Source organism: Embiotoca jacksoni, unplaced genomic scaffold, assembly GCF_022577435.1.
Source record: "Embiotoca jacksoni isolate LCO1_2020_lvr unplaced genomic scaffold, fEmbJac1.0.p SCAF_15, whole genome shotgun sequence".
NCBI lineage: Eukaryota > Metazoa > Chordata > Actinopteri > Embiotocidae > Embiotoca > Embiotoca jacksoni.
Window position 1 is genome coordinate 13,116,276 of NW_027185285.1, and position 15,463 is coordinate 13,131,738.

The window sequence follows — 15,463 nt, forward strand, 5'->3', positions numbered from 1 at the left end:
CCATGTAGTTCAACACTGCAGCATCATAGATGAAGGCATCCAGTTTGCTGTGAAGGAAGAGAGAAGAGAACAGGGGGAAACAGATGGAGGGAGTGGATGAAGACAAAATGTGAGGGGTTTCACATTTTTTAAAGAGAGTGAGTGAGAAGTGCACAGAAGGAGACAGAAAGCAGAAGAGGGGCTTATTTTTCAGAATGCGTTGTTTGCAGATCAATTGTGAAGTGTTAAATCATCTCCAATAGGATTGCAATCCAAGCGTAACCAAACACACAGAGGACACAGTGGGGAGTGGCGGCGGTTCAATACAGCACGCTTCACTGATGATAGGACCTTGGAGGCACATGGACAACCTAAACAAACTTCAGACAGACACAAACATTTACACTGTCTCGCTCTCTTCCTGCTCCTGTCCACACACACACACACACACACACACACACACACACACACACACACACACACACACACACACACACACACACACAGACTCATAAATAACTAGGTTGCAAAGTGGAACGTAAAAAGATCCCAGACTCAGACTGACATTTCCAATGTAACTGATGCCGTCACTAACCACTGCTCTCGCACTATCTCAGTGTCCGTATACCTCACACACACACACACACACACACACACACACACACACACACACACACACACACACACACACACACACACACACACACACACACACAGAGCCCTGCTAATAGTGCAGTGACTGGCTGGCATTTACTGAATGTCAGATCCAGCCCTCTAACGGAGGCTCACAGACGATAGTTTAGCTGTGTAATTAGCTTAACCCAGCACCGGCTCCATCCACACGCAAGCTGTGTGTCCAATCATGTGGGGAACCAGGAGGGCGTGTCAGTGTGTGCGATCGGGCAGGTAAGGCAGTATGTGAGCATGGACTTGCCTGCATGTTTGTAGACACCAACCAGATATACTGTAGCTCTGATGGCTTGGAGAAGGTTCCAGCCACCGCTGATCTGTCACACCTTTATATCGGTCAATGAAACGTAGCGGCACAGATTTCTGTTCCATCTATATCTTTGAATGTCATCTGTAACATGGTGAAATTATCACTTACTGCGACTCTGAATCCGGTTGAAACTGAGTGATTTTATCTATAGACTATGCACTGCTGTGGCTCACTGACACGATGATATTTGCTCCTGTGTAAATGGAGCAAAAGTAAAAAAAACAAAAAACAAAACATTTTGGTGTGGATGTAGAATAGGTATTGAAATTTGGTAATAAATCACAAGAAATTTTTTTACTGGACCAATTTGGTCGGTGTCATAAAAGTACCATAGTTCGGTATCTGGTCCTAATCAATTTTATAAAACACATTTTAACGTACAGACAGGTATGGGGCCAAAAATGTGGATGAAATGAGTGAAATGAGGTGTTCTAATGCAAGATTTACCTCAATGGAAAACAAGTGACTTCATCTTTGTTGGCGGGGCACTCAAACACATACTGCTGTTGCTCACTGACACAATATTTAATTCTGTGAAAATAGTGCAAAAGTTATGCGTTTTGAAAAGAAAACCTGTTTATGTGGATGTAGCGTAGGTGATGCTAAATACTACCGAACCAATTTGGTCGGCGCCATATAAGTATAAAATTTCGGTACCCAATACTAATTAATGTTTTAAAATCAATTTGAATGTTTGGAGATACCTCGAGTCCCCAGTAGAAATTTGCTTTAAAAGAGTGAAATAAGGCAGTCTAATGTAAGACTTCCCGAGATTTAAACCAAGTGATTTTATCTACCTGGTGGGTCAAGTAAAGTCCATGTATGAGAAACCTGCTCTGGCTCACTGACTGCTGAAATTGAATCCTGCATAGAAAAGCGTATGTGGGTTAGTGTGGATATAGCCTAGAATTTAATTTAGTACCGAATGACAATGCATTTTCTGACATTATATAGGATCGAATCAATTAGGTCGGTGCTACAAAACTATAGAAGTTCGGCACCCAGCCCTACTTTAGACTGACAAGAACACTGTGTCATTAAAACTCAAAGGATAGTATTGGTATGGAAACAGGTGAGAGAGATGATGAACTACAAACCTGTCATGTTGAAGGATGATATGCAAAGACTCTTTGGGTTGAATCTCTGAAGTCTCTGGAAACTTACCGCAGATGTAAAAACTCCGCTGCTCCTCTTCCATCTACATTTGAGTGTCAAGATGTAGATGCTGTACAGTGAAATGTTGTTAACAGTATCCTACCTTAATTGTGCTTTTAAACATATTTGACTAGTAAATGGAGGATGTTGAAGCAAAGGTTAAGGTAACTTCATTGCCAGGCTACCCTGCAACAGATACGAAGGCAACACTTTAATGTCATCAAAGAATGAATGAACATTCGTTAATTTACATCATATTTCTTTCGTTATATAGAAGAAAAAAAATCGAATCTTAGCTGGTATTGTGCGTAATTTAGGCCCTGAAATGTAATCAAATCAATTTAGCTCCCCTGGGCATAGTTTTCGCTCCTTGTGGCTGTAACAGATTTTACGTGTAAAGCCTGTCAGCATTATGTGTGATCACAGCTAATCCAGCCATCGAGCCTCAAATAGCTGAACGCTGCAGTGTTGCTCATCTGCTAATACCACAGAATAGAAATATCAATGAGGGTATTAGAGGCTGTGCACACATATACATGAGCGTGTGTTTGTATTTCTACGCATTCAGCTGATGACCATGTAGTTTTACTTTACTTAAATACTTGTATGTATATGTTTGCTGCATGTTAATATCACAGGAATGTGCAGCTGGGAGTATTATGGATGCTGGAGAGGTTTAAGCTGTCTTTGCGTGTTTACATGCAGTTATGACTTATAGATGAGGGATAATGATCTTAAAGACATAACTGCATACAAATCATGGACCATGAATTATATTCTCATATGTTACCTGTGTATTTTTTATATTATTTTTCCCTCTTTGATCTCCTGTGGGACAGTCTGTCCTTTGAGCAAGGAACTCTGATTGGATCCCACTCCACTGCCATTAACCAATCAGAAATATCTTCTCACCAACCTTATGTCCTCTTCCATTTTTTTTCTCTCTCTCCTCCCATATCTGTATTCCCTGTCCCTTCTCTGTCTCTCTTCCTTTTCCCCTTACCCTTCCTTTTCCATTCCATTACCACTTTCCTTTTCCCGAGTCTCTCGACATATTCGTCCTGCCCCCCACCCTTCCTTCATTTACCCCAATCAGATATTTTGCCCTTGGCCTCCTACTCTGCCCCCCTTTCCCTCTTTCCCCCCATGTGATAGTGTTATGAGAGTCAACCCTCCTCGACTTCCTTCCTTTTCTTTCCACCATCTTTACCTTCACTTTTTTATCCACTCGACTGTCCTTGGTTAGCTTTGTGATAACCCCACCACACTACCCCACATCCCCCTTACACACACACACACACACACACACACACACACACACACACACACACACACACACACACACACACACACACACACACAAAGACACCATCAGTCCCACTATAGAGACCAGTACTATAAATAGCTCCTGCTGTTCTCAATGAGGAAACCCATTCATTGCCAGCCTCAGAGGACCTGTCACACACACACACACACACACACACACACACACACACACACACACACACACACACACACGAAAAGAACAATCACAGATGTACAATTACACACTGAGCTACAGGTGAAGCTTTAAACATGAATGATTGGTGTTACTCACAAACACCCAGACACATGCACAGTGTCTCTTTACCCTGTTTTGAGGCTGACGAGTGCATCCACGACTCCAGTCTGATGGTACTTCACCATGTACTGGTGCATGGCCGGGTAGTTCTTCCTGATGTTCCTCTCCGTAGATCCGTTCGGGACGGTCCCGAAGCGGAATGGAGGCGAGTACGCGTATGGGTTCTGAAACTGTGGCGGAACGACGGACAGGAAAGAGCAAAGGTTCAGTATCAACACAGAAAGAAGGAGCAAGAGACAACACACATTTCAAAATATGTGTGTGTGTCTTACTGTGCATGTGAGTGGTCGCCTGTTAAAAGGATATCAGTCACAAAGAAGAAATGGGCCTTCCTATGATTCACTTAGCTCTTTAATGGTTTCATTGAGGTTTTGTTCCCCATTTAAAAAAAATCTAGGCTTGATTTTCACGAGACCTTTGAAGAGGACATCTTTGTTACACAGTCTCCCTCTCTTACTTCTCTTCCCCGAACTGATTTTCTTTTCCTTTGTTAAATTCTGCCATCATTTATCACCCCTCTTCCCCTTTCCTCCTCTCAGGTATAATCTAGTCAGTGTATCAGCGTACAGGTCAAGACGTTTGCAGCAGTGATCTTGTCGCTGTGGTAACAAGCCTTACTCAGCGCCAGAAACCCACAAATCCTATCAATTACAAGTGTGTATTATGATATCTATTCTGAGCACATGGTGTGTGCGTGCGTTTGTGTGTGTGTGTGTGTGTGTGTGTGTGTGTGTGGCACGAAGGAGTGATTTCACTCCATATTATCGAAACAGTTCTACTGCGTTACATATTAAATATCTACGTCTGTTTTGCTTTGCTTTTACATCTTCATACAAACACAGCACTGACTCAGCGTATCGACAGCACATTAATGATTGTACTAACATATCATTAGCACAGCTGTTCTGTTCTGTCTGTTGATCAGCCATGAAACTCATCTGTTTGTTTGTTTGTTTGCTTGCCAGAGTCTCCGCTGTTTACGTGAACTACTTACATCATAAATGTGTCTACATGAATATTTCTCCATGCTTATACATATTGGATCTGCCTGCGTACACGCGCATCTCGATTGTATAATCAGGTCAGGGTGAGGACGCGTTGACAAGTCAAACTCCACTGTGCATGTGTGTGTGTGTGTGTGTGTGTGTGTGTGTGTGTGTGTGCACGCATACGTTAGCGGTGATGTCACAGTGGCAGTGCGTGTGTCAGCGTGACAAGCACTAGCCCCTCAGGAAACGCACTCTCCTCACACAGTCCTTGCTATTGTTTCACTCTCTTCCCTCATCTTTCCCTCCTTTGTGCCTCTATTAAGGTTGAGCAGGAGCTTTAAGGTCAGAGGAGGGTAAGTGTGGCACACGGGGGTGTCGCTGTTTCGTATCTACGGGGCCGACTGGGCAAATGCAGATCGGGAGAGCGCTCTTCTGTTCTTGCTGGATAATTACCAGTGAAGGGCTTTTTAAGAAGCGCACCAGCTGCTGCTAATGAAAGCTCAATGTGGAGATGATGAGGGAATGAAAGAGAAGAGGCAGGAGAGGGTCGGTGCCCCAGCCAGGTGGAGATAAGGGTACTCACTGAGTGACCAACAGCAGGCCACTCTCACAAAATTGCAAAGTGCAGATTGAGATTCTGTTTCTTCTTCTGTGACTTTTAGTGCTTTAGTTTTGTTTTTTTAAACATCTATAGGGGCCTTCAAATGTACTGTATAAATAATACAAAGAATATCCAGTGGCTACAGGTGAGCAGCCCTACTTAAGATAGTAAATGACACCAGAAAACATTTAGATGCCAAAAGGCCTCCTCATTGTTGGCACTACTTGATCTAAACACTGCTTTTGTTACAGTTAGTTACAAAATTCTTTAAAATAAACTGATAAATTACTTTGGACTGTCAGGTACTGTTTTTAACAGCCACAAACTAAAAACACACCTCTTTCGACTTTACCTTGAATAGGAGAACTTTTGTAGCGCTTAAAATGGCACTTACTATTAGCACTTTGTAGTTTGGCTTTCTTAAATAAAATTGTATTTTCTTGATTCCTGTTGTTCTGGGTTTTGTACCCTCATGGTTGAAATGCACTTATTGTAAGTCGCTTTGGATAAAAGCGTCAGCTAAATGAAATGTAATTAATGGGGTTTCCTTCTTTCCTTCTGGCAGAACAATCTCTGTTGAAATTGATAACTTTTTTAAAACCTCCAAATTAATTTATTTTAGGGCCACTTATTTTTTTATACAAGATAACCAGTGACACCTCTTTCTATAGGTATGCGGATGACACAGTTTTATGTTGCAGCTTCGCCTGATGATACAGGTCCAATTTTCTTTGAAAATGTATTTTAGATATTAACGCCTGGATGTCACAACATTTCCTCCAGCTCAACTACGATACAACTAAAATTCTAGTCATAAGTTCTAAAGCTCAGAGAAAGAAACTAGTGGAAAAATTAACTTCCATAGGACACCCTCCAAACCACCAAGCAAGAAACCTTGGTGTGGTTGTGGCTGAACTTTAAAGCCCATGAGGGTTTTTTTCTCGAAATCGTTTTTTATCACCTGAAAAATAAAGCGTCTCAAGTCTACAGTGTGACTATTTCACTCTCAGTGACACTGAGAGACTGATGCAAGAGCAGGCTGGACTGCTGTAATACTCTCCGATCTGATATTCCCCAAAAAGTTATAAATCAGCTACAGCTGATTCAGAACTATGCAGCCCGAGTGCTGACCAGAACCAGAAGTATAGAACATATTACACCCGTCTTAAAGTCCTTACATCGGTTGCCTGTCAGTTTCTATATTGATTTTAAATGTATTTTTCTTTATTTTAAAGCACTTCACAGTCTTGCACCAGCATATACCTCTTAATGTTGACAGTGTATGAACCTGTACAACCTCTCAGGTCCTCTGGCACCAGTCTTTTAGTTGTACCAAAGTGGAGGACAAAACCTTTGGTGAGTCAGCTTTTAGCTGGTCGGAGCCACTGGAACAGTCGACCAAAAGATCTGAGAGCAGCTTGAAGTATTGGAACCTCTAAACGTAAACTTAACACATACCTCTTCAGCCTGGCCTTAGATTACAATGGTTTGTATGCATTTTTCTTTTCACTTATTCCATTCACATTTCAAAATTGTATTCTATTTTTCTATTCATTATTCTTACATATTTTATTCCTCTTATCTACTTTATCTATTATTTTATCCTCACTCTTATTTAACCCTATTTTATTATTTTTATTAATATCTTAGCCTTGAATCTTTTTATTGCATTTTAGTGTTTTCATTCTTATTCTTGTTTTGTCTTTATTTTATCTTGTTTTTTCATCTAGTTTTATTTCACTTTATTTTACTACTCTTGCTGTTATTTCAGCTTTTATATCTATTTTGTTATATTTGTATCACCTATTTTCTTGTGTGCATTGGCCTCAAACTGTTTTAACATTGTTTTTCTCTGTTCATGTTGTTTTCAAGAGTTTCCACTTGTCTGTCCTGTTATCGGGCTGTCAATCGTCTGTGAAGCACTTTGAACTGCACAAACCTGTATGAAAGGAGTATATAAACAGCGTTTGATTGATTGATTGATTGATATGACAATAGTGGATATCAGAATGAAATATCACTTTCAAACCTTTGAGGGATCCATATTACTTACCTCACCTCATCTAGCCTCATCTCTAACTGTGCAGTCTACTCCTTTAGCCTCTCTCATTTTGCCTGTGGCTCTTTCCCAGGCCTCATTTGTTCTGTTCTCGCTACCCACTCGATTTCCTTATTATGCAAGTTCAGTTGATTCTCTGTGTCTCACTATTTGTTCATGTTATGTGTGTATGCATCTGTGTGTGAGCTGGGCTCTGGAGACTCTAAATCTACATACCATGTATGTCTCTTGAAGCTGGGGTTCCAAAGATCCTTGTTTGTGTTTTTTTTTGCTTTTATTTGGTATTAAGCAGTACAGTCATAGTGTCAGATATAGTTTGACTTGTCAATTAGCTTCCCCTCGCCTATGAGTTGTTTAAATTGGATTTGTCTTTGTGTCTTCAACAATTTTGAAGCTGTTCTCTCAAACTGAAAACAGTTGAAGATATACTCTTTAAAAGCAATCCTTGGTCCAAGTCATATGACAACAATGCATTTTTCAGCATGTTTGAATGCCTTCAGATATAATGTGCCTGCTCTGAAGGGCTGCCACAGGAGCACTACAGGAGGTGCATCAATCACACCACTGCAGGTGTATTTACCACTTAAAACTTACCTATAAAGTCACACAAGAAATAAAATCAGCCCCTCAAAAACCTCTATTTGTGTCACTGGACCTACAAAACCCATGAATTTTGTTTGTACATAAGACCTGTTTCAGGTCTCTTGTAAATGGATGTATTTGGGAAGTGCAAAAAACCTGGTTATTGCTGTTATTATGTCGTTACAGTAATCTAACTGCAATTCCAGTACAGCACTTGTTAGCTGAAATTTTAATTCTTAAAGTCAATGGAAAACAAAAAAAACATGCTCTATTATCAAGTTGTTGAGAAACCAGAAAAGCATGAGAAAGCGGAGACAAATAAGCCAGAGATGTGAAGACAAATCCCTGGTGGCTGTATGACCCAAAATACCACCGACCTGTTAACTGACTGCTCTCCACTTGTGGATGAGCCAGCGTGCCTGGAAGACAGGCTCAGCAGCCGAGTAAACATTCACTACACCCTCTTCAATTTTAAATGATTAAAAAACAGTCATTCCTGTAACCATTGGCTGAAATGGATGAACAAATATAACTTTGGCAATTTTATATGGAAGCTATCAATTTCAGAACTTCAGTTGACAGGAAGATATGAAAGGTAAAAGCAATGTAACAATAGTATTTTTCTCTAATTGTCCCATGCACTTTATTTATCATTTTAGGAGAACCACATTTTGTTTTATTGTACTTCTCCACAGGTAGCACATAAAGCTCTTTTGTATTTCTGCTGATGGGCCACACATTTTGTTTATTACCTATGTTGTTGTAACTGTCTGCTGAGCTTGATTCAGGACTTCTGAATTGCCACCCACGTCAACGATTTTGTCAGCAATTGAAAGAAATTGGGTGTTGGTGTGTTTGTAGCTCAGCTTGTACAACTGGTCGCCCATTAATCGCAGGGTTGGTGATTCCCACAACACAGGTTATTTCAGGGCACTTAATACAGTAAAATCCTAAGAACAGAACTTTACAACATTATACAGAGGAACCCAACAATTCAACAATTCCCACGTCAGCAGCTAGGCAGGAAAAAAACCCTCCCCATTAAGGGAGAAAAACCTTCAGCAGTGGAAAAGAAAAACGTCCTTTTAACAGGAAGGTTGGGGTGAGGGGAGAGCAGAGACAGAAAAGAACAGCATAGAGATCCAAGACACAAACTGTTGACATATTTCAAAACTGTGAGTTGAGGCTGTTGTGCAACATACATGTTTGACCCGTCATTAAGCCAGCAACACTGTGAATTGTTGGCCCATTCAAATGCCCAATAACCCTCCTATTGTCCTACGCTGTGTGTGAATGGTTGGAAAGTTAATCGTACATTATATTGCGCGGTAGCCTCATCAGTCTCTGGTGAAACTAATTGAGAGCAAATGTGTTAACACAACGATTAACTTTCCAACCATTCACACACAGCGCAGGAAAATAGAAGGGCATTTGAAAGGGGTAGCAATTCACCGTGTTGCTGGCTTAAACATATGCAATATTCATGGGGCAGTACTCCTTGTCCTTTTGTTGGTCACAGTTGGCTCCATGTCCAGCCTCTCTCAGCATATCTGTCTGAACGGCCATTTACCCTTTTTGTCCGGTTCCTTTTTTCCCTGACCCTCCCTGTCTTTCCAGATCTTTTACTTTCTCCCCTCCTCATGCCATTCCTTTCCCTACCTCAGCCGTCAACCTGGCCCATATCTGTCCGCTTGTTGTCTTGTACCATCTTGTGTGTCTTGGCCTTTCGCTAGTCCTGAGTTGCCCTCCTGCCAGTTAATGTACCCTGTCTTCCATCCCTCCCTCCCTCTCTCCTTCTGTATGTTGTCAAAATGTTCTACATCAGACTCTCCTTGGTAGTATCACCCCATACATCTGTATCTCTGTCCTCAGGAACTCCCTACCCTTTTGTCTTGCTATTCTTTTCTATCTCTCGACATTTGGCTTGACCTTTTCCTTGTATGTTTCATTATCTTCCTCATACTGCATTTTTTTCTACTTTGCTCAACACCTGATGTTGTAATGTACGTATTTTAAGTTCATCTTTTTTTTTCTTAGCACTTTTAAAAAATCATATTGCAGCACGAGAACACTATTTCAATTTGATAGCTTCTCTATTAAATAGTAAATACATAATGGATTTACACTTGTTACTACTGTTGCAGAAAATGCTTCTCTGTACTATTGGGTCTCCAAAATGGCGACTGAACAGGTACAACCCTGATTTTGTACCAGCGCAAAGCTGGGCTGAGTGCAGACTGAGGTGTATTTGCAGTTTGATACGACACAAGCGTATTTTTTCGACGTGTGTGTCCAGAGTATTGGAAGACGCTTTCATGCAGTGCAAAGCAGCCGGCACAGGGCTATTTTAATGGGGAAGAGATAGGACCTATCCAAAATCCAATAGACAGGTTTATTGGATGTCCAAGTTATTTAAACCCACCAAACAAATGATTAAAACAATATTTTTTTAAACGCAACCTTCAGATTCAGTTAATCATAAAAAATGTGGTCTGTTCAGTTGGATTTAAATCAGGCAGTTGTCGCAAATCATGATAAACTCGCTGATCTTAGAAGTATAACATATAAGGCAACTTGGGTTAGCTGCAAATCGATTGCAATTAAATTACACCTAAAGGAGAAACTATTTAACAGCCTTTTCACCAAATAATCTGGTTTATTAATCTAGCCACCCATGCAAGGTCACGGAGTATGATACTGCATTATTTATGCACAAAACAATTCGGGCACTTTTCGTACGGCAGCTTTGGCATTTGATTAATGATTTCAAAATAATTTGGCACAGTCAGAACTCCTGATGCAGTTTATTTATTACCTCAACATCAGTGATGTTTTGAGCACATTGCTCCTCATTATTGTTGGTAATAAATTAATTGCATCATGAGCTGTAAGTGTGTCATTTACTCATACTCACTGATTTCACTGTATTGAATGAGTGTACTTTGTTCATTTTGACATTCAATTCACGATGATATGCCAAATAAAGTTTTGAGTTAAATTATACACATTATCATGATAATGACAACGCATCACCTGATATGCCAACCTGGATGTCCCCCAAACCCTCTACGTACTAACTGCAACTGTGCCATTGTTTAGATGTATATATATGTATACATGTTTTAAACGTGTAAATATCCTTTTATGTTTTATATGTCTATTTATGTCTGTTTTTGTGTTTGTAATTGAGAGAGCAAGTTACAACCGGAGTCAAATTCCTTGTGTGTAAAAATACCTGGCCAATAAAGCTGACTCTGATTTATATTATTAGTAACCTCTTCCCAAGCCAATTTAACATCATCAGCCCGGGGAGGCCAACTTGTAGCAGCATAAATATGGTATTTTTGAGCCTGAGCCTCCCATACACGTATGTCAGTTTCTTTCTGCGTAAAGTTTGGCTGGCGGTGCCAGTCTGCTCCTTCTTCAGCCATTACAAAACTGACAATATGCTGTGCCACAGCAGTTTCAAAGGGAATGAGAGGGGCTGCTTTGATTGGCCCTGATTGCAGTTGGCTGTGACACACCTTCTAATTATCTATTCTTTCTACTTCACCATTTTGCTACTCTGCGCCACAGATGTGCTTGCAACACGAAATTACTAAAACAGGTCGGCACACCGATATGTGCTCCCAGCAACCAGAACTTAGACCTGCGTTTGTGCTGTACCTAGGCTCCACTTTGTTACCTCTAACTATTAAGTTCACAAAACAAGTTACATTTATGACTAAAAAAAGGAGTTTGTCTGAACCTTTGAGGAGCACATAAAGGTTGACATATTTCTCCATCATGTAACTTCACGGTGAATAGAGCTTTAAAAGTAGGACAGTAGGGGCAGCAATAGTTCAGATGGTAGAGCAGGTTGCCCACTAGTCATAAGTTTGGCGGTTAAATTCTTGGGTCTTTGGGCGTCCAAAGTGTCCTTGAGCAAAACAATGAACTGATGGCAGGAAAGCACCTGTATTGGCAGATAAACTGGTATTGGTGTATAAATAGGTGTCAAATTGTAAACTACATTGAGACTGACTGTAAAGATGTGCTATATAAGGGGAGCCCAAAATGGTGGATAGAAAACCATTGCAGCAAAAACACGTATTAAGCTGCATAAGTCTGCATCACCTTATGATAGATATCTAAACTCTTTGGATTTTGTTATGCCAACAAATAACATTCCCATCACTTTTGAGTAGGCTATAACTTACACAGCGAACTTACCAATGAGAAACCAACCGATATTAATTACCTTGTTGTCTGAGAGCCCAGTGACTTGGTCAACAAACTCCTCCTGAATCATGAAGGCGGCCAGGTTGGCAGTGTAGGAGGCCAAGAAGATGACAGCAAAGAAGGCCCACACCGACACTATGAACTTACTAGTCGTTCCTTTGGGGTTTTGAACTGGCACAGAGTTGTTGAAGACCAGACCCCACAGCAGCCACACGGCCTTGCCCATGGTGAAGGAAGGACCATGGGGGTCTGAGAGAGACAACAGAGGAGGGAGATATAGAGAGAGGAAATGAAATAAGATACTGATGAAAAAGATGCAATAATATTAGCAGACGTTAGTTTTTTTCACCGTAACTAATCAGAAATATTTCAGAACCCACTTGCTGAAAAAGTAAACATTCATAAAGTAAAGCAGATGGCCTGTGCTGCATGTGTGCGGCTCATGTCTGTTCTCACCTTTTCCCTGTGCCAGGTTCCTGTTAAAGCCAAGAGGACTGATGTACTCAAACATGAAGACAGCCATTGCAGTCACCAGTAGGAGCATCACAAACATCATCACCCACACTGATGCGCTGAATGGCTCTGAGAAAGAGAGAGAAAATGAAGAGGACCGAGGTTAAGTATTAACACACGGTTCATTTTTTATATCTAACACATCACTTTTGCTGATACTTCTTCACTCTCTTTCAATGATATATGGGATTAAATCAATCCCATATATGTATGCACACACGCACGCGCACACACACAAATGAAAGAAGTCCATGCATAGTAAACTGTCTAATTTAGGTTCAGAGCCCCTATGCACACACACACTTGCATAAACACAAGGCACACCTCCTGTTTGACTGTGTAAGGAGGGGTACAGTATAGGAAGCCCTGATGTCAGCAGTCCTGTCATCCCTCTGAGCTCACAACACTACTGCAGAGATTAAACTCTGCTCTAATGTATGGGAGAGCACTGCTGGCACAGGGCCTCGCACTGTGTGTATGTGCAAGTGAGAGGTGTGTGTGTGTGTGCGTGTGCGTGTGTGTGTGTGTGTGTGTGTGTGTGCGTGTGTGTGTGTGTGTGTGTGTGTGTGTGTGAGCTGGCAAGGAGCTATTACGGGGTTTTCCTGCTAAGCCCTTATAATTGCCACTTTCGCAGCACTAACCGCATGCTGCATACATGTCAGAGTGTGCACCTGCATGTGTGTCTTTGTGGCTACGAATGCTGGCGTGTGCTTGTGTTTCTTTTATCAGTTTTGTGGTATAACTTGCAGGGGGTTTGCGAGTATGCCTGTGCGTGTAATATATACTGTGTGCAGGAACTTGGCTGTTGATGCTGTCACTCGGCATCAAATGAACGTGACTGAGCAGCCAACACAGGGATCTCCATGGTCTCTCAGGTTAAAATCCTGTGGTTAAGTCCCTCTCAGGTAAGTGAGAGTCATTGTGGCAGAAAGCAGGAGCTGAGCTAAATCCCTCAGATGAAAGAGCAAGTATTGACAGCTGTGTAACACAACTGAATTATGTTGTCAGCTCTGTATCTCAGGGAACACACACACACACACGGACCCAAAACCAATACTGTTCTCCACTCACACAAACTGAAACAGCAAACAGGACAGAATATCTTCCTATTGTCTCCTGAGCGCGACAACACAGCAACAGTTACTTGGTGACAGTTACCGAGGAAGGCTGACGGGGAGACAGTTCCATTGCTACGGGAGACCATGACGCTGATCCCAGTTTCCACGAACGGGACGGAGAAATCGATGACCTCAGAACGCTCCTCATTGATCGTCAGAGATCCGACGGCCATGACGGCTTTCTTATAGACCACCTTTTTGGGAGGAGGGAAGAGACGAGAAGGAAGAGAATGGAGCATGGACAGAGAAAAAAAAGAAGAAAAGTTACGTTATATTAATTGATTTTTGTGGCAGTCATTGTTTTTTTTTTTTACATGTGAAAGGCATTCAAACAATCAATATAATCAAAATCAAACATTTTCAAATCCCAGTTCGCTTCTTAATTACTTGATACACCATGCATGCTTACAGGAAGTAAACTGGAACTGAACCCTACAGGTTAGAACTACAAGAGAATCAATGATAATAAGATATTAGTATATGTAGTCTCAAATTATTATCTTTCACGATGAAACTGTAAAACACTAAAAACCGAAATATGTGCAAACATCTGCACAAGAATATCCATTTTGCTGACTGCAAAAAGTTTTTAATCTCAGACTGAATCTTAATTCATATTATCATCAATAGACAAGCGGGGAGTCCGTGCCTAATAAGATGAATGCCAGATGAACTTCAACTCAGTGAATGAAGTCTGCCATAAAATAATACAGACAGCTATAAAGTTTACAGTCTTCAAACGAACTCTGGGACTGGTAAGCTGGTAATTAAAGATATGCAAAGGAGTTCTCTGCAGGAGTAGCTAAGATTTTGAGAGCATTTACATTTGGTGCCAAAAGCCTCGCAGCTGATAAAAAACTTTTTTTTTTTTTTTTTTTTTTTTTTCAGCCTGTGAACATTTTGCAAAGTCAACACCTAAGCTTCTTTTGGAACACATGGAATGTTCTGTGACAAAAACTTCTCTAATTTCCTCTTAGCTCGGCTTATATTCATTATTTCAAGATCGATCAATACAACTCATGCGTCCTGTTCTATATACTAACAGGCTGCAGTATGTATCCTCTTATTTTTCTGTCTTTATAGTTGGCATAAATGTATTGAAGAGTCAATGTATTTTTAAATGAAAAAAAAATAACAAAATAAACTAATTTTAAATTGCTGACTTGTGATTTGTTTTGTAATTACAGTTATTTTAGATGAAAAGCTCTGCATTCATTTAGAAGTAGCGTTTTAACTGACGACCATCACCTACAGAATGCATCATGGTCGGCCTGTGACATTTGGGTGCCATATCGACCTGCTGTCTGACTCGTGGGGGAGGTGGGGGTTGTCTTTATTAACTAATTGCTGGTTCAGAGTCAGCTGACTCATCACACACACTCACACATGCACCAACAGCGTCCTCTCACCTCTCCCACCATCCCATTCCAGACATTGTTGATCTTCTTGCCATGCTTGCCATTGGTTACCAGGTACAGGTCATAGGTGAACTTGACATACTTGGCGATCTTTTTCAGAATGTCGATGCAGAAACCTTTGCAGCACTTCTTGATATATGTCCCGCCAGCCTCTGTTGAGTTGCTGCAAAAACACAAAAACACACATATCATTAGATGACAAATTTG

At 40.9% G+C, this 15,463-nt stretch overlaps 1 protein-coding gene across 2 annotated transcripts in view; it reads right to left on the bottom strand.

Moving 5' to 3' along the window:
- The window catches only part of grin2aa (glutamate receptor, ionotropic, N-methyl D-aspartate 2A, a), a 157,421-nt gene that overhangs the window by 14,762 nt on the left and 127,196 nt on the right, over positions 1-15,463 (bottom strand). For both annotated transcript variants that reach the window (XM_069149718.1, XM_069149716.1), the window contains 6 exons: positions 15,248-15,419; positions 13,879-14,032; positions 12,664-12,789; positions 12,227-12,456; positions 3,765-3,925; positions 1-47 (listed from right to left, as the gene is read on the bottom strand). The exon at positions 1-47 is cut by the window's left edge and continues 43 nt beyond it. In XM_069149718.1, the coding sequence (XP_069005819.1) occupies positions 1-47; positions 3,765-3,925; positions 12,227-12,456; positions 12,664-12,789; positions 13,879-14,032; positions 15,248-15,419 (890 nt within the window). The remainder of the gene's footprint in view (positions 48-3,764; positions 3,926-12,226; positions 12,457-12,663; positions 12,790-13,878; positions 14,033-15,247; positions 15,420-15,463) is intronic.